This window comes from Castor canadensis, chromosome X (genome assembly GCF_047511655.1).
Source record: "Castor canadensis chromosome X, mCasCan1.hap1v2, whole genome shotgun sequence".
Lineage (NCBI taxonomy): Eukaryota > Metazoa > Chordata > Mammalia > Rodentia > Castoridae > Castor > Castor canadensis.
In genome coordinates this window covers 113,201,596-113,228,996 of record NC_133405.1, presented here as the reverse complement: position 1 = coordinate 113,228,996, position 27,401 = coordinate 113,201,596, and the positions used below count along the sequence as shown (strand labels likewise).

General features: G+C 30.8%; 1 protein-coding gene across 12 annotated transcripts in view; it reads right to left on the bottom strand.

Moving 5' to 3' along the window:
* Dmd (dystrophin) overlaps nt 1-27,401 on the bottom strand; it is a 2,168,746-nt gene that overhangs the window by 1,344,444 nt on the left and 796,901 nt on the right. For all 12 annotated transcript variants that reach the window (XM_074062730.1, XM_074062731.1, XM_074062740.1 and 9 more), the window contains 6 exons: nt 22,578-22,819; nt 19,000-19,180; nt 10,624-10,769; nt 7,384-7,596; nt 4,472-4,585; nt 3,363-3,518 (listed from right to left, as the gene is read on the bottom strand). In XM_074062730.1, the coding sequence (XP_073918831.1) occupies nt 3,363-3,518; nt 4,472-4,585; nt 7,384-7,596; nt 10,624-10,769; nt 19,000-19,180; nt 22,578-22,819 (1,052 nt within the window). The remainder of the gene's footprint in view (nt 1-3,362; nt 3,519-4,471; nt 4,586-7,383; nt 7,597-10,623; nt 10,770-18,999; nt 19,181-22,577; nt 22,820-27,401) is intronic.

Sequence of the window (27,401 nt, the reverse complement as noted above, 5' to 3'; positions counted from 1 at the left end):
TAATTTGACTACATGAGTGAGATATGCGTTTTGAAAACTTGCTATGGAAGGCAGATATTTCAACAAAGTTTGACCAACACAAGGATTTGGTATAGTTCTTCCAGAATAATGTATTCCTCCTTTGTTAGCTACTATAGAAGGGGAAAATATGCACACAAACAAAAATAGTAATATGACAGAGTAATAAGAATCCAAACCAGCTTCATCTCTATTGAAAAATACTGGGAGATGTTTGGACAATAAAACAAATGTTATGTCAGAGAAAATTATCTATTTCAAATTTACTCATATCTCTCAATATCCACCAATATCCCCCCATTTTGCCAGTTTTTTTCTGCCTGGACAACCACAATTCTTAAATTCTTCCACTTGACCTCCTTTAATTTGCTCTTTGTGTCATGTGAATATATTTAAACTTTTAAATAATCATTTTAAATGACATCACTCTTATGTCTAAACATTGAGGTTTTTTGTTTGTGTGTTTTTTGAGGATCTTACAATATAGCTCAGGTGATTTATAGAGTATAATTTTAAGAATATTTAGGTTCTTAAAATGCCCTTGCTTATGACCATCTGTTTTCTGTAATACATACTAAGAATTTGTTATTCGAGAAAAGTGTTTTGAACATGTCAAACTGCTGTATAACAACAAAAATGTATACTACGCAGCCATGTTCTGATCCTATTTTCTAATCCTGTAGTATTTTATATGACCTTGAACAATAACAATGCCTGTGCTCTGACTTGTAACAAAATAACCTAGGTTTAAGAGGGAGGAATCATGCACTTTAGTAGGAGAGGAAGACAGTGGAGAGAAGACAGACTTGGGTGTTGATAACAATTATTTCAGAGAAATTAAATTAAGTTAAATATGATGCCTGATTAGGATTAAAATAATAACTGGGAGCCAAACACTTAGATTTTTCTCTGTCATAAGTCATCAAACTAATATCTATTAATATTTTACACTAGCCCTGTTTGGCCTCTAACTTGTGATTCTTTTGCCTCATCCTCCCCAGTGATAGGATTACAGATATGCACCACCACACCCATTCACTAAACATCTCTGATAGCTTTTCAACTCATTTATTATATAGATTCAGTTATCACTGCGGCTTATAAATAAATTCACGAGTCTTATTTTGCATTTATTTTCTTTTGGCTCACACTACTGTACTTCTAGTGCCTTCCCTTGAGGTCTTCAAACATGCTCAACCCTCTTTTGCCACTTTATTCTCTGGTCAACCGTTAAATCCTAATCAGGCATCATATTTAATTTCTCCTCTTCAACCAAGGCATTACTAATCAATAGAAAGTGTTCTTGCTCATGTTATACTCATTCATAACATTTAGACCATCTTCTCCACTAAATACTCTCTGTGAGGATAAGTACTGTCTATTTTTACATATTTAAATCAATGATGAACAAAAATTAATATTTTTCCTTAAATAAGTTATATATGGATTTGATATTTAATTATAATTGTTAACTCTTTTCTTCCCTCTCTCCCTTTTTTCATTTCCTTTGAGCATGGTTGATTGTGTGCTGTTTTATTAAGTTATCTGTTTATTGTATAAATATCTAGAATATTGATTTTTTTCATTTAACTATATTCGCTTTGGAATCTAAAGCAATTTTTAAGTATTTAATACCTCCAAAATCATATTTGTGGATCAAAAATTATCTTCTAGTATTTCAGATATTTGGAGAATTTTGCCTCTAATTATTTGTGTTTTACCAAACTTTGGTATCTAGTAACAGATAACAAGTTATCTTTAATGTGAGAGAAAACATCACACATTCATTCTATATATAGCTATTTCTATAAAGCATAGATTTATATTTCGTTTCCAAACTTCTCTCTGAAACAATTGTTATCAACACCCAAGTCTGTCTTCCCTCCACTGTCTTCCTCTCCTACTAAAGTGCATGATTCCTTCCTCTTAAACCTACGTTATTTTGTTACAAAGTCAGAGCACAGGCATTGTTATTGTCCAAGGTTATATAAAATACTACAGGATTAGAAAATTGGATCAGAACATGGCCGGGTAGTATACATTTTTGTTGTTATACAGCAGGTTGACATGTTCAAAACATTTCTCTCGAATAACAAATTCTTAGTATGTATTATAGAAGACAGATGGTCTTAAGAAAGGGCATTTTAAGAATTGAAATGTTCTTAAAATTATACTTCTGTAAGTTATAAAAAATCTTGAGTTTTCAGTAATATTATCGATTTTATATTTTTCTTTTTTTAACTGTTGCTGTTTTGCTGCTCCAGATAAATTGATAGTATACTTTCTAGTTCTCCATTAAGAACATTCCAACAACAAATAACTTTTATAAAGGCCTTGCAGGAAAATATCAATGGTACAATCCATTATGTAAGAAATAACTTTTCCTGAGCAACTCCTCTAGCACTGATTTACTCTAGAAGAATGCAAGCTGACCCAAGGCTTTCTAATCTATGAGTTAACAGAACTGTTAAGTATTTGTCAGTGAGCTAGTCAAACTTGCTTTGACTTTTATTTTTCTAAATTCTTCTCCTTTTAAAATTTAGCTTTTGTGGTTGGCATTATTTCTTTTCAATGTTGAAGCCTACTTAGAAATTTCCAAAGACTGCCTCTAATACATATCAATGAAACCTCTCATTAACTTCAAAAAAGGTACTGATGAATTTAAAAGTAATCACTGCTTTCTGTCAAAATTTTATGTTTTGAACAAGACTTATTTGATACTTATTGTTTGTGAGCATACTTTTATTATCCATAATTTAGTCTTGAAATTTATAATATCTATAAAATTTCCTGCTAAATAAAATGAGGAACTTGGATATGAACACATAGCTATTTTGCTTTTTATTTCATTCAACTATTCTCAACTGTTTCTCAATGTCAACCCATTGACTGAAATAAATATAGGAAAAAAATGGGAATTCTTACCATTCAGATGTACAAATTATGTACCATATTTGTGCATATATATTTATATATACTCATTTGCTTTATTTCTATATCAAGCATGTATGCATAATATATCTGTTAATCCAATTACTATAAATTTATGCATTAAAACAAAGATTCAATGAAGAAAAGGGTTACGAACAAGTTTTTCAATATGAAAATTATATTCAAGTAAATCATCTTAATACCCCAAGAACAAAAACACACTATTTAAAATATGTACTATCAAAATATTTTTACATGCTATAAAAAGACTAATTTGTTTAAATGAACTATACTTTAAAGCATCAGCATAATCAGGAACAAAGCTTTAAATACTGATAATCATGAAGGGAAGACATCAAGAAATTTTACTTAATTAAATTGAATCAAACCACTATGAAGGAGATTGTCCATACCTGTCGGCACATGTGATCCCACTGAGAGTTAAGTTCTCTGAGCTCTGTCTCAAGTCTGGATGCAAACTCTGGTTCTGCTTCACTCTTTATCTTCTGGCCACCTTCATTGACACTGTTTAGACTAGGCTGGATTGTCTGAATATCATTCACTAAAAGCTAAGCAAATAATTCAATTTAATCTGATTGAAAAAATTACCACTACATCTTATAAGTGCAAATTAAAAAGGAAATGTATAATTAGTAATTATGATATTACAAATAAATTTTATCCTTTAAGGTATGAAATAGATATAGCTAAAACAATAGATAACCGCAAAACCTCCTTACAAAAGAGGTTGAGTAGTAGCTATATCATGAACAAAGTAGGGAATTAATCTGTATGTGGCTTATCTCAAAAACAAAGGAAAATAAATTTAATGTTATCTGTTATAAAATGTGTGAAAATAATGGGGTTCATATATTACTATTTTTAAATGATTTTAGTTTTTAAACACAGGATTTTGCAGCAATTGTTATATCATGATGGGTATTGAGGGTTATTTGCAATGCATATTTGTTTTCTTCGCTTGTATTTGCAAAGAAAGTTCTTTAAAGGAATAGATTATTTTTTCCTGTTGCATGATAATGGTATAATGAATATAATTTCAAAAATCCATATTGTGTTATATTATAACACAATGCATTATACACAGAGCAGGTAACACAGTATGAATAATTACCTGTAGTAAGTTATAACAAATAGCTCAAAGATTTCTTAAAATTATATTGCATTTTATATTAAGATTTTATTAAGTGAGGTTTGAATATAAGACAGTGTTTTGTTTATTTCTCATTTAATGCATCAAAGGTTTCTCAAGGTTGGCAATGTTGATATTATGAACTGTATAATTATTTCTTGTGGTGAGTCCTATAGGATGTTTAGCAGTAACCCTGGCCTCTACATACTAGATGTCATTTGCACCTACCCCCTTATCCCTACACACATAAGGTTGTGACAACAAGAAATATCACCAAGCATTGTACAGTCCCCTGGGTAAATTACTGATCTAATCAAATAATATTATTCATATAAAAGTCTTCATATGAAAGGGATCATGTAAAAATCTTACTCTGCACTGTTTCAGCTGCTTTTTTAGAATTTCTGAATCCCCAAGGGCAGGCCATTCCTCCTTCAGGAAAACATCAACTTCAGCCATCCATTTCTTCAAGGTTTTTATGTGATTCTGGAATAAAAGACCCATTTTTAAGGCATCATGGTTTGCTGATTGTTCTTAACACAGTTCATCATGATGATATGTCTAAACACAAGCTCAGAAACAATTCCCATGTTTAAAGGATGTCTCTAAGTAGCTATTCAGGAAAAGAATATTTTTACTAAGACTGCATTTTTATGGTCTACTGGATGAGCATTGGTATATAAAGTCTGCTATTGTTAAAAATAAAAAAATTACTACCAAATGTGGTTTTATGATGTCCTCTTGAGAACATTGAATCATATCCCCCTCTAGAGAAATTTTAAGTTACAAAATAACTCATGATAATACTAACAATGTGCCCTTACAGTACATAAAACAAACTATGAACAATAAACTCAATCTAATGTTATCTTTATATCCTCCTGAAACCCAAACTTCCACAAATTGTTTTCTACAGTTGACAGTTTAAATAGTCCCTTCAGTTGGGAACATTCACACCAAGATTGTGTCATTTTTACATAGAAAGATTTGTTCCTAATTACTTATTTGCCTGACCAGATGAAAAATAATTACCAGACAAAAAAATCTCATCTTTATCACTTGTTAATAGCCAAGTACCTACCATTATTCTTTCTTATATTATTTTTCAGTTCTTTTTTCAATTTGCAAATATATGATTGTTACTTGAGATCTATATAATTCAACTATACTCTTCAGATGTATTATTTTCTCCTTAATTAAATTTCTATTGAATACATATGCTTCTTTGAAAAACTATCTTGCTAACTGTAATAATTTGTTCATAGACTCTTTGAGGCTTTCTATAAATTCAATTACAATTAAAAAAGAAAATGCATGCTTCTTCAAAAGCTTCCCTTTTAATATGATTAACAGTAATAATTTTATATTTGACTAAATGTAAAAAATTCTACCGCATCACTTTTTTTATATTTTTCAAAGCTAGTTTTGCTTTTTTTCCATATCTCCTTTGACTTTGTTCAGGTCTTATTATTGATTCTGTCATTACTGCATTCTTTCTGGGTTCTGCCTTAATCATACTGGAGAAATGTGAGTCATTTCTCCAGATTAAAGAAAGTAATCTCCTCTCCTCCTTTCCTTTTCATGGTGATGTTTTGAGCACACAAATATAATTTCAGCTTTCTTTGTTCAAAATACTGGTACCTGTACTTTATTAATATTGTTTTTGTTGCTGCTGTTCATCCCATTTTCACTAAGTTAAAATACATATTCAAAAACATTTCACTCATTACAATTCAAGACCTACTCCTGGACCATATTTCCCACCATGTCTTATTAATTTTCAAAATATATATTAATTCACAATACTGAATTTTTTCAGCTTGCCAGGAATTCTTTTTTCCTCTGCTTGCTGACTAAATTCCAAGTGTTCAAAGTATAGCTGAGACAATTTATGTCCAATAATATTTCATAAGCCATTTTTCTTTGTTGATATTGGATTTCTTTTCTGCTTAGTTATAATATTTACCATAGTTTATATTTACTGTGCTAGGCTGGATAGTGATTCCTCCCTCAAAAAAGTGTCCATGTCCTAATCACTGGGTTGTGAATATGTTTACCATGCTGCACTCAAGGAATTTTGCAGATGTGAAAACGTTAAAAAGAGAATTGGGATGGGAAGATTATCCTCCATCATTTGGCTGGGCACAATGTTATTAATGTCACTATGGGGTGTTATTAAATTGAGAGGGAGGTAAAAACAGGTAGAGAAAGGAGGGTGAGAGGGGAGACAGAGACAGAACACAGAGAAAAGAGTCAGAGACAGACACAGACACATTGTCACTAGAATATACTATGCTGATGGATTTGAAGATGGACGATTGGGACATGAAAAAAGGAATGCATGTAGCTTTTAGAAGCTGAAAATGGCAAACAAACAAATTGTCTCTTAAAGCCTCCAGAACAGATACCACTCTGCTGACTTCTTGATTTTTAGCGCACTGAGACTGATTTTGGACTTCCGATCTCTGGAACTATAAGAGAATAAATTTGTGTTGTTTGGAGCCATTAAATTTACAAAACTGTGTGTTAACAGCTAGAGGAAACTAATATCCTTATCTTTCTCCTTTACTAGAATGAAGATTTATTGATGGTGAAAACCATGTAATTGTACCCTTTGGTCACTGGTCCTGGCAAATAATGTGTGTTTTCATGTATGCATTTATGTATATATGCATATACACATATTTACAAAGAGAGATATGTAATTGTGTGTTGTACCTTATAGACATTGCCTATCTGATTAAATAGTTTATACTTTAAGATTAGAATGTAATTGTTGTTTTATGATTTTTAGCCTAGGTAATTATTAGAATGGTGGAACTATTCAAATATATTAAGGTAGTAGAAGTCCATTTGAGGAAGAAGTCAATGGAGTAAAAATAAAGCATACAATAAGAAGGGAAATACAGTAATAAAATCTTGTGACTCAAGTACACTATTCATATATAACTTAGTTTTTAGTCATAAGCCAAATTTATATCTTAAAGGACAACCAGACAAAAAAGAATAATTGTTTTTTGAAATGACTACACTAAAAACATGTTTAAATCTTATGGAGATTATTAAATAAATCAAATTAATTCTAAAGAAAACCTAAGATCTCTGAACTCTTAATTACTGTTATCTTAGGAGAAATAGGCAAATTACACTCCTTTAGAAAAAATTTGTTGGATCTTATCAATGACATTGAAGGTCAAATACCTTCTTATGTTTAAATTTTACAATGCATCGTTAAGCAGAAAATAAGTAAATGAGCAGATATGAAAAGCAAACCCTAGGAATACCTGAATTTTTCGAAGTTTATTCATTTGCTCCTCCAGTTTTTGACAATGCTCCACCAGCTGGGAGGAGAGCTTCTTCCAGCAACTCTCGATGTCTTCAAATTCTGATTGATATTTCCGGCTAATATCAGAAGGTGCTTTCTTTGACATTTCTTTCACAGTGGTGCTGAGATAGTTTAGGCCACGTTGTTGCTCTTGCAGAGAACTTTGCAAAACCTCAAAAAAATTTAAAATGAATAATTGACAATTTTCAGTTACATCAAGTATACCTAAAATGAAAGCTATGAGATTCAAGCATCTAAGTATAGTAAATGATTTAATATCAGTAATAAAACACTGGGTGGTAACTTAAAATTTTTGTCTTATCATAAGATTAATTACATTATTTAGTGATTTTTAAAAAAATAATCCATGCCTATTTTTATGAATAACATCAAATATGTTCAAAACTTCATCTTACTAAACAAGAGTTTTATCACCCCTAATTTTATTGAGTCATGTGTATAAATTAATAACTATATTTATGCTACAGTTAATATAGTTTAACATAATTATATTGAACCTTTAATATGACAATTTCTATCTTTCCTTAATAAACCTACTTCTAAATCAGAATTTTAAGTGGGATAACAAAATCTGAATAAGCTATCAGACTGCCAGTTTATTAATGCCAGTTAACTAGAGTTTTATATTTTCAAAAGATTCAATTCTGTTTTACAGTATTAAGGTGAAATCTCAGGGTAATTTTTGGAAGTTACAATGCTTGTTGTACATCTCTCATGCATAATACATGCAATCCTTTATAACAGAATGCCTATCTTTAGATCTCATCTCAATAATTATTCAAGTGTTACTTTATTTTTATAAAGTCATAAATCCTTGTGATAAAAAATGAAAAACATTCACTTGCAATTTAGGATTTTATATAAACTTTCATTTTTATGTGTAAGTGTTCAAAACTGATCATATTATATACATACAATTATTCCTTCTTTTATAATGTGACATATACAAATAACTTATCAAACACATAACTTTTATGGTTGCTTATTATCTTATGCCCATTTGTGATACTAAATTTAAGTTTTTAGTTTAGTTTTTATTTTTATTTTACTATACTCAATTATTCCCCTATGTCTGACTTAGGGACAGTATTATTTTTGAATTCAAGGTCTCATACTTGATAGGCAAGCACTCTACCACTTGAGCCACTCTATCATTCTTGTATTGTGTTGGGCGTTTTTGATATAGGGTCACAAGATCTATTTGCCTGGGGCTGGCCTGGAACCTCAATTCTCCTGATCTTTGCCCCTGAGTATCTTGACCTATAGTCTTGAGCCACCAGTGCCTGGAGTTCATTAGGTATATTTAAAAGCAAATTTTAATGTATTTTTTGCTCATATAATTATTTCCCATACAAATTACTTTGGAGCTTTCCACTACTGTGAATTATGCTTATGTCCATCTGTCTATCAGCTACCTATCCCCATCTACCTATACCTTTCAATATATTCTTATTATTTGCATAAGATACAGACATCAAAGCAATTATATTATGCATACAAATGTATGAATTTTTGTACATTATTAAAAATGCTTAATTTTTCAGTCAAATTTAAATTCAATTTATATTCTTACCAGTAAGTGAGAATGTATAGATCATCTGTTCTAGATTTACACCTACATCTTTTATATATGTGTGTCCAAAATTTAGTATGTGAATGCAACTATGATACCTTTTGAAACTACTCCAGGAATTGGGGGAAAGGAATAAAGGAGAATGGTAGAGGAGGCGAATTCATGTATGATATATTTGATACACTGTCAGAACTGTTGCAAACACCACAGTGTACACCCACCCAGAACAATAAAGGGAAAAAATTACTTTGAAAAATAAACAAAAATTTAGTACGTGAAAAATGGCATCTCTTTCTATACTTCATACTTTACAATTTGAATTATAATTTTTCATAGGTTTGCATCTCTTTTTGGTGACTTTCTTTTTAACAATTTCCTCACTCATAGAAAACAATGCTTGATCTCATTTTTCTTGTCTGTGGTGTTTTTGAAAAGTTTGTTATTGCTTCCATTAAATTTTAGGCTTCCCCATGTTGTATTTTAAAATACGTTTCAAGTTTCCAAAATTATTTGAACTTTTCATTATTTATGGTATTTTTGGTAAAACTTTTGAAGTAGGGTTCTTACATTATCCTAATAAGATTTGTTAATAATTATACATTACTGTTTCCGTCAGTGGAAATACTAGCTTTCAACTACTCACAATGCCTTGTGTACTTTCTTCATCTCCTATTGCTTTTTAAAAATTTTAATAATTGTATTAGGTCACATATATTTAAGTAAGCTTTGGAGTCAATTATGCCATATATTAAAGCAACAACAAAAAAGGAATAGAAAGATTAACAGCTACTGTTTGTTCACTAATTTTATAGTGGATGTAGTCTAAATAGGATATTATATGCTTAAAATAATTAAATAAAAATTTTTTGGAAGAAGTTACTTTTTTCTAAGAATGTAATACTTAATGTTTAAAAAGAATATTATAAAGTAAAATTTATCTTAATTTAATTCTAAAAAATGTGGACATATTATCTTAACTCCTATATATAATGGATATGTTTTCAGATACTAAAAACTGAGTATACAATATAGACTTTCTTAAATCAATAGGAAAATTATTCTTACATCTCTTACAAATAATTTCTTTTATTTCTCAGATTAGTATATTACCTCTCCTGGTATAAGGTTGTTAAAACTTTTTGTTAGAACTTAAATAGATCATACATACCATATATGATTAGTATTTAAACCAATTTTATAGTACAGTTTATGTTAGCCATAAGGCTGAGAATCAATTAAACCAATTTTGCTTGAAAATATGGCAAGGAATAGGGGAAATATGCTAGTTTTTCTAAGAGTCAAATTCAATATGTCTGAAATGCATACTAATCTCAAAATATACTTCATAAATATGTCATATAATCATTTTAATTATAGCATTTTCTTTTATTTATATCCATATTTATTCATAAGATAATACTTATTGAAATATACAGAAAGAGAAGCAAAGAGATGAAATTGCATAAATCAACCTTAAATCTCTTCATTTATTCAACTGATAATCTATCATTTTTAATTTAGTGGTATTTTAAGATTATACCAATGTAATTTCTTGGTAAATGAGATCTGCAGTGTGTTGTTCATGATATTCAGATGTCTACATACCTGCAACTCTCCAAGTCTCTGCTCCATAATTTCATATTCAGTGACCCTAAACTGAGGTATAGACAGTTTGGTTTCTGACTGATGGATCCATGTCCGGATGGTAGTCATTGTCTCCTGATAGCACATGGGTGGCAAAGCGTCAAAGACTTTATCAAAAGGGGAAAAGAGAGAGAATATAGCCATTTTAACTTTTTACGTTTTCAATACTAACAAAATGTGAAAACCTGAAATATAGATTATAATATGGTAATGCAAGATACTTTTCTACTATGTGTCTAGTATTTTAGGAATTTTAAATGTATTACGTTGAATTTTCAAGTCAACCTGCAAAGTGTGCAGTGGTCAATTCATTTTGTATGTTCAGGAAATGGAAAAACAGAGAGGCTGAATAATTCCTCTAGGGTCATACAGATTATATTTGGAGAAACTGAGTATAATCTAAGTGTATCAACCCTTGAAGGGTATTCTCTTTCTTTATTGTCATTCACTTCTGAAGAAAACTGTATCAATATATAAAACCTTTGATATTTTAAATGATATTATATTACCTAAGCCCATTTATGAGTGCCTAGCATACATCAAGAACGCTAATAATAATCCTACACAGATGACCATTCTTATAACAGTGAAATGGTGTAACACAAATATATTCAAGAGAGAACATGGCAGAAGTCATATTTGAAAATATAATTATTCACTAAATACATGAAATCATGAAGCGAAGTCCTACTTTACATGACTATATCAAATGGTACTCTTTAAATATTACTATTTTTCTAGATAGAGTATGAATGTCATTTCCATACATCAATTCAAATAAGAAAATATATAACATGCTATTTCATCAGATATTAAGAAAATTAAGATAATTTCAGAAAGTATGGTAGAAATGGATACTGAAATATATGAAATGGAGAATGCAATTCATTATGCTTCCATTTGAGAGTTTATAGCCAAACTTGTTTAAAGTCACTTTCTTTAATCCCAATTTTTATTAAATATCTGTGGTGCTTTAAACCTCAGTGTTTTATTTCATATTAATAATGTGCTTCTGTCATTACTGACCACATACACTTATTTGAATGCTAAATAATTATTAAAAAATAAAAGAGAGTAGAGATGAACCAATGTGGGTTGTAATACACGTGTACATGGAAGCAAGGCTGGGAATCTCTCTGTATAGCTATCTTTAGCTCCAAGTAGCAAAAACACTATGTCATTCTTATTATTTCTTATGTTTTCTCTTCAACAAAATCAGAGAATAAGAGAGCAGAACAGGTTTGCCCAGAACAGGGAGGCAGGATGGGGAGGTGGCCCAAATATCATATACACATGTAATTGAATGCAAAAACAATTTAAAAATAAATAAAACAAAGTCCTTATGAATAGATGTTTAGAAGGATTTTGCTATGCTGAAATAGAGGGTTGTGTTTGGGTATACATTTATGCACCTAATCTGAAAGGAGGGACCAGGAAATATGTTGGGCAGATTATAAACATCATAAAGATTGATGTAATTGACTGGATGCCTGTAGCTCATGTTTGTAATCCTAGCTACTCAGGAGGCTAAGATCAGGAGGCTAGCAGCTCGAAGCCAGCCAGGGCAAATAGTTTGTGAGATCCTTTATGGAATATTCCCAACACCAATAAGGGCTGGTGGAGTGGCTCAAGTGGCAGAGTGCCCACCTAGCAAGTATGAGGCCCCGAGTTCAAATCCCAGTACCATCAAAAATTTCAAAAACCTAAAAATTTGATTAAATTGAACTTCAATGTGCACATTCTGCAAAGTGGTGTTTGTTTCCTTTGTGGCAGTGGCTGAGCCAAACCTGTATTAGAAACTTGCCAGTAGTTATATTACTCAGTCCAATTATAACCAGAGGATGAATATATGTTAGGAAAAAGAGATACACGTACAAAGAATTGATGATGACATTGGAAATACTTTTTATTAGAAAGAGACAAATAAGTTTTCATGAATATGAATATCTAACAGAATTATTTCTCCTTGTTTTTATAGACAGGCTGTGTAGCATGAAAATTTGGAAGTCTGATTCTGTAGCTCAGTAAACCTGGTTTCATACATGGCTATCTACCTACTAGCTTCAGCAAATTACTTAACCTTTTAGTATCTTTGGGCTCATTTATAGAAATGAGGATGATAATACTTTTGGGAAAATTAAATGAGGTTATTCATTTATTACTCCTTAATTCAGCAAATATTTACTCAGTGCTCAGAGCACCAGGAATGCAAGAAGTAAAAAAATAAAAGTCATCTCTTCATGCTTAAAATTTAATTGGTGAGTTACATAAGGAGCTAAACACATAAAATAAAGTATTGCAATAGCTAATTGAATCACTGTGAAGAAAAATAAGAGGACTGTATTGAGAGTTGATAGAGAAGGAGAGAGATACAGATAATGTAGTTAAATGAATTTAAGATAGAAAATTAGATTAAAAATGCTAAAATAAATGAAAATGCACACAAAGGATAGTGCCTCTAGCTTTGCAGTATCAGGAAGCCAATACCAACTCAAAAGTTACAAGGAAAGGGAAGAGCTTAGAGATTGTTTAATAAGGACTCAACAATTGGGGCCACCAGTCAGGAGGAGAAATTATAGGGAACTTCCCTCTCATGATGTTGGGGCCTGAATAATGACATTTCCAGACAGAGGTAGAACCCTGGAAGATTCATTTTTAGCCACTGATGAAAATGTACCCTGAAGAAATAAGAGGAGAAATATCCTTGCTTGCCCTTCCACCCTCAATAACCCTAAAGCCTTCCATTGGCAAAATCAAGCCAACAGCCAGTTTGAAAGTGAATCTTGGGAAATGTGATTTTAATGGAAAGAGCAGGAATAGTACTGAGGACAAATAGAATGATCTTCATGAGGATAATGGTTGAGGAAGGAAAGGAATTTGATAAAGAGTGTTAACAGAGGACATGAATAGTTTTGTGATACTCTATACCTTAAATTTAGCTATTCAGTATGCAGATTTAATGTTTTCACAATTTAAAAATGTTATGTGTTAGGTGTTTGCCTTCAATATAACCAAAATATTTAATACATGAATATAGTTTTAAAATAGGATTGTAAGTTGATAATGACTAAAAGTTCTCTCTGTAGAAGCATCATTTGGACAGACGTAAAAGAAATGAAGGAATGAATACCAATATGAGCCTAACAAGAAGAAAGTTTTACCAGGTGGAATATAATAAGTATCACATTCCTAGATATGACAATCCCTATCTGTCTAGGTTTGCAGCAAGGAGGGGCAAGAGCAAAGTGGAGCACGGTCAGACACAAGAGTCGGAAAGTTACTGGGAATTATGATTATGAGCCCTTGTAGACAATGCTGAGATGCTATACTTCATTCTAAATTATTCTATATTTGCAAATTGTTTAATTCACTACTGGGCACATAATATATTTACTACTACTCCTATTACTATTACTACTACTAGCGCTGAAGACAGACATTAGAAAATGATAACTTAAACACATACTCAAAGCTAAGAGGAAACTGCAAAAGTTTAATGTAAATATTCTCTACTCCGGCAATAGAGAAATTTTTTTTCAAGGGTGAGATAAAAAGCCAAAAGGATACAATTATGTAATTTAATTAGTTTTGGAGAATCAGACCCAGAGTCAAATCCATGATATTGGTCTAAACTGATTTACAAATACATACACAGGCAAATGCACATACACGTACATACATGTCTACACAAGGACACAAAACACGGGCAAATGCTTGTGCAGACACATACAGAGGTGAATTTAAAGGCTAGTTTCTACCTGGTCCTAGAAATAAAACTGTGATCAGATCAAAAATGAATAATAGTAATAAGTAAAGATCAAGGGAAATGCTACCAAATTAGATGAAATTGTTCTATGAGTTTATTTAAATACAAGTGTTGATTATAAATATAACATTTCCTGTTATATTGTCAAGGCAAATTTACTATATTGTACAGAATATCTAACAAAGAATTTGGTAATATGTTGACATTTTCTTGAGGATAATCTTGGCATTCATAACATTGTGGTGAAAGAGTAAATTGTGTCTAGGCAAGCTCCCCTGAATTGACCATTGCACATTGTGTACATGTGTTGGATTATCACACTGTACCCCATAATTATATGTAATTACAATGTTAATAAAACATTTTTAAAAAGCACAAAAGATGTCTGAGGTGATATACATTTCAATTACTGTTATCTGATCATTACATTTTGTATAGATGTATTGAAATGTCATGTTGTACCCCATAAATATGTACAATAACTGTATGTCAATTAAAAGTAAAAAATACATTTTTTCTAATTCTATGAAGAATACTGCTGGAATTTTGATGGGCAGTGCGTTGACTATCTAGATCACTTTTGTTAATATAGAAATTTTAACAATATTAATTCTGTCAACCCATGAACATGGGATGTCTTTCCATCCTTTCAACTTTTCTTTTATTTCTTTCCTCAGTGTTTTATTGTTTTCCTTAAAGAAGTCATTCACTCTTTGATTAGGTGTGGATAAAGAAAGCATGGTATATATACAATAGAGTATTATTAAGCCATAAAGCAGAATGAAATCATGTTTTTCACAAGAAAGCAGATAGAGCTAGAAATCATCATGTTAACTGAAATAAGCCAGATTCAGAAAGACAAATGTTTCATATTTTCTCTTACATTTAGTATCTACATTTTTAAAAAGAAGATATGAAAGTAGAAGAGGAACTATTTTGGAAGAGTAAACAGACCAGATGGGGGGAAATAAGAGAAGGTAATGGGAGGTTTGAATATGATCAAAGTACATGATATATATATATATATATATATATATATGTATTTATTATATATGTATATAATAAAGATGTCACAAAAATCCATTATCTTATACAATCAATATGCACTAAAATGTTTAAAATTAAAATTATATTTTAGATATTGAAAATAAGTGTATCCATGCTAAATGAATCAAAAGGAGGAATTATAGATTTGCTAGTTTATCAACCATCTCAAAGTAGAAAATTATAAAATATATTTCAAAGTATTATATATTGCCCCAAAACTGAGTTTGAATCTATGTGTAGATCAAAGTAGATAGGTATCTAGGTTGGAGGAAAAAAGGAAGAACAGAAGGAAAGGAAGAAGAATGGAAAGATGGAAGGAAGATAAGAAGGAAGGAAATGCAATGAATTCAAAGAATGTCTTTCTTTTCAGAATAGGTTAGCATAAAATAAAAACCTCTGAAATTCATGAAGAAAATGAACATTATCACATAGTAAATTATAATATAATAAATTTGATTTCCCTGTGCTAACCAATATGATTCTAACTAGATCTTAAAAGTGATCATATAATTTGATAAATTATTTTTCTGTCAAAGTATCATATCCATTTGAAATTTCAGAGCAAACAAAATAGTTGATCTGTCATAACTAATGTAGTCACTTTCCCCATTTGTGAAAACCAAACTAAACCAAAAGAATCCTAAGAATTATTTTCTTGACATAATTTTACCTCATTAGTGAAATAAACCCAAATTATACTACTGATTTTATTTTCTATTTAGAAAAAGTGTTCAATTTCTTGTTTAAATAGTAGATTAATTATGACAAAGTAGTTCTTAGTTTTGATATTTATCTGTAGTAGACCATGGTTTGTAATTTCTAGATAAGGTTTTTAGCAATTTTTTGACAGATAATTTTTACCCTGTCAACCCTCCTAAGCCTAGGCAAGCACAAATCTACTTTCTTTCTCTACAGATATACTTAATTTTCATGTAAATTGAATCATGAAATATGCATGCTCTTTTCTTACTAGCTCCTTTCACTTAGCATGTTTTCAAGTCTCATCCATGCTGTGCCATGTATCAGGAATTCATCTCTTTCTATTACATAATAATGGAGATCTTCAGGAAGGGTATTCATTTGCTGATGGATACTCATCAGCTGATAGACATTTGTTTTGTTTTGTTTTTGACAATACTGGAGTTTGAACTCAAGGCCTGACATTTGCTAAGCAGGTGCTCTACTGCTTGAGCCATGCCTCCAGCTCTTTATGCTTTGGTTATTTGGAGAAGGGTCCTGCTGTGTGCCCAGGCCAGCCTGGACTATGGTCCTCCTATTTTAAGCTTCCCATAGAAGCTAGGATGACAGGTATGAGCCACCATGCTCAGTTTTTGCCACTGAGATTGAGTCCCACAAATATTTTGTCCAGACTGATCTGGAACCATAATTCTCCAGATCTCAGTCTCCCATGTAGCTTGGAATGACAGGTGTGTGGCACTGTGCTCAGCTGTTGGATGAGCTGGGGGTGGGGTGGTCTCAGGACCTTTTTGTCCTAACTGGCCTGAAACCATGATCCTCCCAATCTCAGTCTCCCAAGTAGTTAGGGTTACAGTTTGCTTTCACTTTTTGAGTGTTATGAATAGTGTTTTTATGAATATTCATGCATTCTATATAGTTCTTATACCATTCCATATTCATCCTTAAAGCCATTCAGGCCAAATCTGCTCCCATGTTACATTGCAATGTCAAAGTACATATTCAAGTGGTTGCTTTCCGGGCAGTAAGTAAAAATCACTTACGTGAAGATTATTTTCAGATTAAAAAGTACTATGAATATAGGGTAAAATTTTCCTTTATATTAACTCTATAATAAGAACCACTTTAAAGTTATTTGAACACACACATACGCAAAAAAGTTTTAAATTAGGCATGCCATAGATGTCAATTTAAGCATGCATAAATGACCTGGAATTCCCGAACAATCATAAGTGCAAGACTAATGAACATACACATAAAGACACATTAAAAACAACAATAGTGCAATCACAGATAAAGCTTTTAAACCACATTTAAATTAAAAATTTCCTTAGGGAAAGCAACAAGATAAGCTCAGGGCCTTTAATTTTTATGCGAATTACAACAGATCTCTTTAAACCTCGAATATAGGGTAAATTTTATCTTTCAATATTAATTTCTCATTTTACCTTTGCCAGGTTACAGTCATAAATTCAATTCCTTATATTGGTTTTCACCAAAGTATATTTTTAATGAATATACTGTAACTAGTAGGCAAATAGATTCATGGATTTTATGACACAATAATATACATTGCTACTAGATGTGATGTTTAAATTTTAGAAAATTCAAAATATACCAACTTGATTGCATGAAAATGCAGCAACAAGTACATTGGAATCCACTAGAGGGAGCTGACATTATTTTAAAGTTTCATTATCTGATTCCTTATGAGAAAAATTAACTCCTTAGCAAAATTTACTTTGAAGTACAAGAAAAATATACTTGCCTTTTGCTTTATGTAGTTCATTTCATTATTATAAAAACAATAAGCTAGTAAGGAACATTTCCTGTGTATCAGTATATTCTAAAAATGTTATGATATGGTAAATTCTAATGTTTACAAAGAAAAGCTGTAGAAAAATACTTTTTCCAATTAATTAAAGTTTCAGTAGAAAACAAAGACATACAATTATACTTCCCGTAACAAATTCGGGAAAGAGATTTTGCAAAATATTATTAACATAATGCTTTAAACCCCAATTGTACTCTATAATCTTTTGTGTGTTCACAATTACGTATGTTTGTATGTGTATTGTAGGCCAAAAGCTCATTCACTATTGATTAAAACTGTTTATAAATCTATCTCTCAAAGGAATTTTCATCTTAAAAATTAAGCTGATGAGTAGACATTTCTAAGCATATACTATACATTAACATCTTATGAGAATAAGTGGGAAACAAAAGACATCTTGAAAAATTTGCTAGTCATATGGTATGAATTTGTATAATTGCACTACTTTTATCTTTTACCTTATCATTGAAAGAGAAAAAGAGGATTTATGTAATTATAATGATCCAAAAGAAAAAAATGTAGCCTGAAGGATAATTTGTCCTTTGCTGTGTTTCAGTTCCCACATTTATGCTATAGCTAAATATTGTTCAGATGAACTGGCAGAAAAAACCAGAAGATGTCCATATAAATATCCTTGTACATATAGAAAACTGAATTTTATGAAAAAACTCACACAGTTTCAACTGATCATTTAATTTTTTCAATGTTTAAAACACCTGATTCTGAAATTTGCACCCAAAGTTATGCCTTTAGAAAACATATTTTTCCTTCTTCATCAAAGTCGTGAATTATGGAGGAAAGATATAGAAAAGTAACATGTTTGTTTTCCAACACCAATATTTTATTATTTATTAATAAAGATTGTAGGGAGGATGGTTTCATTTATAGAAGTTATTATTTTATATTAGTAATTTTGTATTAGTACTTTTATGTTTTCCATAAATAACCAATTTAGAAAATTTCAAACTTTCTCTTTCAAGTATTTTTTACTTACTTGTCTGTAGCTCCTTCTCTCTGGCTTGAACTTCAACAAAGACTTGGTTAAAATGATTTGTAAAGGCCACAAAGTCTGCGTCCAGGAACATTGGCCCTTGTCCCTTCTCTTTCAGGGCTATGCTCTGAATTTTTAATTGCTCAATTTGAGGGTGAAGAGCTGACAGCCGGTTGACTTCATCCTGTACCATAATTTAGAATATTAAAAATAAATAACACTTTTTTTCATACATTGAATTTTTTATAAGCAAGTTGTTAAAAGGTACTGATGCAACCTTGGTTTAATAATCTTAGACAGCATTTCATAAGAAGGTGCAGGCAAGCCTCTTCCACAGGTCATCAATATAAATATACCATACCTCTTTGTTCAGCTTGTATCTTCATATATGATAATCTTTAATTTTAAGATGATCTCATTTAGAGTATTAATGGGCATGAATATGTGCAGTAGAAAAGTACTACAAATGACCTTAAATCCATTCCATAAATTAAATATGCATGCTTGACATTGCCCCTTTTATCACATACTTTCATTCTCAATAGGATTTTGGTTTGGATGACAAAATCAGATGAACCCCACTGTGTGGTCCAATACAATTGTCCTTAGCCACATGTGGCTACTGAGAAACTGGAATGTGTATATTCCAAATTAAGATGTGATGAAATTATAAAATACACACTGCATTTGAAAACTGAATATGGAAAATTAGAAACAGAATATGTCACATAGTTTTATACTACTTATCAAACCTTGAAATGGTATTTTTGATAAATCAGATAAAATGTATTATTGAAAAATGTTACCTTGCTCTTTTTATTTTTTAAATGTGGTTTCTAATTTAAAATTAGATATATGGCTCGAATTTGTGACAAATTCAATGGATACACCTGTTCTCTACATAAATGTTTTTTGTACTCAAATGAAGTTGCAACTAGTTTCTATTTTGTGCATGTATAATTTGAACTCAAAAAGAAATTCTCAAATATTTTTTCAAGTGTTATTTTCACAGTTGCTTACTTATAATTCATATATATGCTACCTTTAGAAAAAAGGTACTCAGGATTGCTTACCATTTAACATGTAAAAACAGGATAATTAAAATTAAAAATTGGATCATGAACCAATTAGAATGAGAAAATTAAAAGAATTACAGCAATCATGAACTAATTTAAAATCTGAGATTCCTGGAAATCACAGTAAAATGGCAAAATAAAATGAATTGTTAATTTTGAATGTATGAATACAATGAGAATAGTGCTACCTTTTAATTTTTACATTTATTTACATGTGTATACTATTTTTGGGCAACCTCCCCCACACCCCCACCCTTGTTTCCATGCAGAACCTATTCTGCCTTCTTGTTCTCCAATTTTGTTGAAGAGAAAAATATAAGAGCTAATGAAATTCTGTCATTCACAAGTGAATGGATGGAACTGGAGAACACCATCTTAAGCGAAGTTAGCCAGGATCAGAAGGCCAAAAGTCAGGTTCTCCCTCACATGCATATTATAGACCTAAAACAAATACAGTAATACTATTGGACATGGGTCACACACTAGGGGAAGAATGCACATGGAAGGAATAGGGAAAGGGAAGGAAACCTAAAACTTGAATGTAGTTGATGTATTCACTGTATAGGAGCTAATACAGTAACCTTAAACTGACCGAGGTCACTATGGGAAGGAGTATTTTTGAAACTGGATCTCATTATATAGCTCAGGCTAGACTGGGATTCTCTTTGTAGCTTAGTCTGGCCTCAAATTCTGGATCCTACTGCTCCTACTTCCCAAGTGCATGGACTACAGGCATGCGATCAGCATACCTGGTTTCATCACACTTTTGTTACGAGAAATAATACATGAGAATTATTATTCAATTCACAGAAAAGAAGCCACATTTTCTATTATTTAATTATAAAATTGTATCTAAATGTACAAATTCTATAGTTTTCATATTTCCCTAATAAACTAAATGTCTTTTTGTAATATATTCTTTATTAAAAGACTACTTCCTGAATTTATTTATTTCCTAGTAAAGCCATACATCTAATATTTGTAGAAAAACATCAATTCCTTCAATAATTTTGCCTTTCCAAATATCTTTGAGTTTCCCATCACTGTTTTGGGGTTCAATATCTTTTCCAGACCAATACTGTCAGCTCTCCATCTCTATTCACCTTTTTAAATGATACTTTGAAAATTGTGCAAATTAACTCCATTCATATCAAATACACTCACTACAAATTATCATTAAAGGTTCATCCTGGAAACCTTTTAATCCATTCTCCAATAATCTTCCTATTTCCCATGAAATACACATAAGTCATAGTAATGATTAGAAAAGTTCAAGCTATATTTAAGGTTATATATGTCTAATTTTAATATACTTGAAGTTATGCTCTTTTAATCTTCTTCATGCCCTTTTGTGCCAGTTCCGTCTTGCTTACCCACTAAGATCCACTTCCCACTCATCTATGATCTAGGAGAATTTACACATTACAGTTCCTTTCCCTTTTCCTTTTAGTTAAGTTTAGTAAGTGGAGAGTCCTGTCCAGATTCTTCAGGCACAGAGGAGAATAAAGGTATTTGTTTTTCTGGCTCTATTTCCATGTGCCTATGTGGAAATGGAGCCAGAAAAATAATGGGCTAGCACATGGAAATGGAGCCAGAAAAATAATGGGCTAGCTTTTAGTGTGCCCTTAATCATTGGGATCTCAGTCTCTTCTATGTTTCCACATCTTCTCTCTCCCTGAATCTTTTTGTCTTAAGAAAGGTGATAACTTGGCTGGTAGGTAACTGAACTATCCTTTGGCAATCCTCTGTACCCCAACTACGTTTTTAAAATATCTCTTTGCAAAGAGATCTCACTCAAGATATCCTAATTTGAGTGTGCCATCAGTTTTAAGATTTTCCTTATGAATCCCATTGTACAGCATATTGGCTGTCTTTTTAATGATTTGTTTGGATTCCACTTTTTCAATACAGATTGGATTTTGCTCCTACCAAAAGAAGAACTCCAAAGTACAGGCCACTTTTTTTTGCAAGATACATTCAGTTTCTATACTCCCTGCCTTATTTTCTTGCAAACTGACAAAACCAGCTATGTGAAAATTATCTAAATACAATGCTAAGTTTTCAGCATCCATACAGTGCCTACTAAAACTGATTTTCTTTGCTTGTATTTGATCTTTACTGCAATTAGTGTAACCTAGAAGGTAACACACATGCACAGGAAATTAATGTGAGTCAACTCCCTCTATAGCTATCCTTATCTCAACCAGCAAAAACATTTGTTCCTTCTTATTATTGCTTATACTCTCTCTTCAACAAAATTAGAGATAAGGGCAAAATAGTTTCTGCTGGGTATTGAGGGGGTGGGGAGGAGAGGGAGGGGGCGGAGTGGGTGGTAAGGGAGGGGGTGGGGGGAGAAATGACTCAAGCCTTGTATGCACATATGAACAATAAAACAATAAAAAAAAGAAGTTGAAAATTTCATTACTAAATAGTTTGACCCTCTTGCAAATTGCCAAGAAATGAATATTGATCATGTTCCCAAATGGAAGGCAGTAAGATTTTTACCTTACAAAATTTTAACTGGCTTTTAATTGCTGTTGGCTCTGATGTGGTGGTGGGTTGGGTTTTCAACCAGTTTTCAGCAGTAGTTGTCATCTGTTCCAATTGTTGTAAATGATTATAGAAAGTGATGATGTTGTTCTGATACTCCAGCCAGTTAATTCTGTCACTTAGCAACTGACAGAATTCTATCCACCGGCTGTTCAGTTGTTCTGAGGCTTGTTTGATGCTGTCAGCATTAACACCATCTAGACAGAAAAATGTAAATAAATCCCTTGAAACTAAGCCTGCAATGATGTGAAAAGCAATACATTTCTATTATAAAAGTATTAATCATATAGTGATTTCAAACAAATTAATTAATGATAAAAATATAATAGTATGAACATGATTTCTGATTATCTTATCAAAGAATATGAATGTCAAAATATAGAATGATAAAATATATATTTATTTATTTTATTTTATTTTATTTTTACGTTTAAAAAAATTTTTTTAAATATATATTTAAACAAAAGCAAAAGTGATCAAAACTCTGATGAGGGTTGATGATGAGCAAATAATATTTTGGATGTTTCCAAATAAATGTTAAAGATTATGAGTATTATTAAAACATACTTTCTAAAACTAACTTGCATTTTCATTTTTAAAAATGGATCTGAGAATTAGTTGAAATATTGTCAGCATGATTTTAAAAAGAAAAAAATCCAAAATTAATTGTTCTCTATTTCTGATATTGTCCAGAAATATATATCCACTGATCCAAAGCACTGAAAAGAAGCATTCAGGAAAATATAATCCCACTATGAAAAAGTTTTTTTCATTTTATGAAAAAGTTTTTTCATTTATAAATGTGGATTTCCAGCTAAAGTTTTAACATTATCCCTGCATAAACTAACTCAGGAAAACTATAGCAAAAGCAGAATGGATCTACAAGCACACTATTACCTTCCTGGAGTAACCATATTATGTTAGAGAATATGCCACGCCTTCTCACAAATGATATTTTAATCGTGTCATAATATGATGTATAAGAAAATAAATTCAAATATATGATATCCTATATTATATATGGATGGGGGGAGGTGGCCCAAACAATGTATACACATGTGAATAAATGTAGAAATGATAAAATAAGGAAATATGATATCCTACATAGCATGAAAGTATAGCAACATCATACTATGGTATTGTTTATAATATCCACATTCTGTTGTTAGTTCATAACATTTAGACTTTTAAAAGATACATAATTTTATATAGAATGTCCTTAATAAATGACATTTATAAATAATAAAATAGACTAAATATCACACATCATAAAATATAACTATGTAGGCACTGCTGCCTTTTTTGAAATACAAAATATTTAAATGTTTCAGATTCCCAAATTTATAAACATAGTTCTCAAAGGGAACACTAGCTACCCAGGAAATTCTTTCTTTAAAGTAAAATATCTAAGGAGTAAAGTGATTTTGCTGAATTCCAAGTTGTCTATGAGAATCTACTTTCTTGAACGCTCATTTTTTCTAACTCTCTGGAATAAGATTTAGCTAAAGGGAAATGAAGTTCCTAAAATGCTGGAAGGACATGTCTATCCAAACCAGTGCCTGCAGTTTGGCTCATTTGAACCTGCTTCCCACTTTGTCCTTTTTAAAGACTAAAAATATGGATTTGAATTAAACAACTATATTATTTTATCTTCTTTTAGTTTGCTATGCTCAGATATTAAAATTTTCAATTTGTTGTAATCACACTATATTGTCAAATCAGATTTTTCAATTCCTTTGAACATGACCTACCTTTACTAATTTCAAAGTATGACACTACCTAAGATGATGCAAGAGGAACCAAACTTCACAAGTATTATTGGCCACAATCCTTTCCTTTTTTTGGCTGATATATTTTTAAGAGATATCATGGGGAATAGTAATATATATCCCTCTCCCTATATTTACTATACAAGAAACCTGTGACTTGCAGAAAATAAATATTTTTCTAATACCCTCCTATTACAAAGGGAAATTGATTTTATTGAGACATCTGCATGTGTAGTGTTATATGCTGACTATAATAATTTGGATTTGAGCAGTGATCAAGAATTATATTAAAATATGTCTCAGAAGATGCCACTAAGTAATTATAGTACTAAAATGATCATGTTTGGTACAAAGTGTACAAGACTCTGAAACTTCAATCATATGTGCATTCAGTTTAAGAAAAAAATTAGGATATCATGTTAAAATTAATTATGGAAAACTAAAAGGCATACTAAAAATATGCAGGGGAGAATTTTTTAATTATGTTAGGTAATGTCTCAAAATTGTGCCATAAATCCAAATGACCAGATTTTTAAAAGAAATATTTTCAGTAAATGCTGAACTTCAAAAAGCAATTAGAATAAGGAAGTCCATGGTATTTGAAAAGTCAATATAAACCAGAAATTAAGTAGGAAAATAAAAGATGGTAAATTAATGAGAGGTACTGATGAACTGATACTGGGTTGAGTCTTATGAAACATTTGTCTAAATGATAAAATGGTACAGAGAAATATGTGTGCTCCCAAGAAGGCAACCTTTTAAAAAAAGACTCCTAGAAATTGGAGAAGTAAAACCATAAATCAATTCTCAATATAAATAGTACATGTTAATTTAACAAAAAGACATACTATGATAAAGTATCAACAGGTTCTGTAGCATCAATAAAATTTTCAGGTTTTAATGAGTTATGTTGATCATTACACAAATGTTATATTAAAAAATCACTATGCTAAATATCACTGTGAGGAATTAAAAGACTGAAAGTCAACCTTGAAAAAATCTATAACACTATGAAATTTACAATACTTAGTTGCATACTGATCTTTATAACTAAATATAGATATTAATAATCAGAACTATGATTTTAGACAGATCTGAATTCAAACGGGATGACCCTTTCTAGATGAGTAAACTTGGTTCAGTTATGCAACATCATTTTTCAAATCCATGAAACGAGGATAATAATAGATTCAGCTTTCTGAGAGCCTTAAGTTACATATATGAAGCATTTAAAAATGTATTACATATTATAAGCAACCAATAAATATTTGATAATGTGAATATAGAGGTTTTGATAATGAAAATGCAGGAAAGAAAGAAAGATACCAGATCACGCAAAGTTGTTAAGATTAAGGGCAGAGGGAATCTTCTTAATGACTGAAATACATCATTATGAAAAATTAATAATTGTATCATAAATTAATGTTAATTATGTATCTTATAAAACAAATATGGGATATAGCAATTACATTTATAAAGTGTGTAAAAAATTATATTGATCATCAGAGGCTGATTAATAAGCATTTGTTACATAACTTTATAAAACTCAATCATATATTTTATTTATAATTTAAAATTGAATTTAATGATGACCACACAAGACATTAAAAACAAAAATTTCTAGATGTTATTGAAGTAGATATAATGTTGATTAGAGTACATATTAAACATTTCAATAATTCATGTGTGAAGATACTTGTTATTCAACTATAGCATATCTTGTCTTTCTAAACTATACACTCCTATAGGAAATATGTGACCACCAGAAGTTTATGATACGGTTCTCAATTTACAGTAGAAGCAGAATAACTACACTGCATGTGTGAAATCGTCTACCAGCAAGTCAATATCTTACTTCTTATGAAGACAAACATTAGGACAGAAATTGACACAAAAGCAAAAAAAAATACCCAAATAAGTATGCAGTCTCTCTCATTTCAGGATGGTTTAAAATGCTAGTTAGGAGCTCAGAAGCACTCTTACTTGTCACAGTATTTAATATATCTCTTAAATTAAAATTACAAATGTCATTAAACTTCATGAATTAAGTGACCATATATTTCTAGTTATACTGGTGACATTAGAAAGTTCCTTAAAATTTTTCTAGAATAAATATGGAATCTGTTTTTCAAGAGAATATTTGCACATGAAAAATTTTTATTATTAAATGCAATTGTCTTATATGTCAGTATTTCATTGAATTGTCCTCCTTAACTCAACTGAAAATATTAACATTTATGAGTTAGTAAGTGTAAATATCTACAAAGCTTAAGTATCAATCATTTGAGCATCTGTTCTTCTAATTTTTTGTTACCTATTTAAGAATACAAACAGCTACTCTCCAGGCATTATGAACAGTACTTATGGAAACCATTTTGCAGTAACACATTAGAATCTCAGGGAAAATGGATCATAATCCATTCACATTTCATATTCTAAACAACCCCTGAAATAGTCTATGAATAAATATATTACACCCAGAGGAAATGGATCATTATTTGAAATGCATCCATTAATTTTTTACTTGTGTACACGGCTTAGCCAACTATTAGAACAACTTTAATTGTGCACCACCTTTCATGCAAGTACTTCAAAGCTGACACTTAAAGTGAAGTATTCTTCATCAAATATGTTCATCATCAGCCATGGAGTTAGGGTAAAAAAATGTAAAAACGTTTGTTTTCAGTGCTCTTGCATTAGAAGAATATTTGGAATAAAAATTTAAAGTTGCAAATAAATAATCTCCTATTTTTGTTCCATTTTAAGTGAACTTCCTTACAAGCCCATTTGTCATTCAGTAAAACAGACTAACATGTAACAGAAATTTATTCAGAATCCACAATAAAGTCTAAGGTGAAACTTTAGAGGCTTCTCTGACCATATTGACTTTTATATAACCTAAGCCATTTAAAAAATAATACCTTAGGAAAATCCATAGCACATACATATTTATATATAACCTTCATACTTCTAGTGAGTACAACATAAAGCATAACTAGTTTTCCATTTT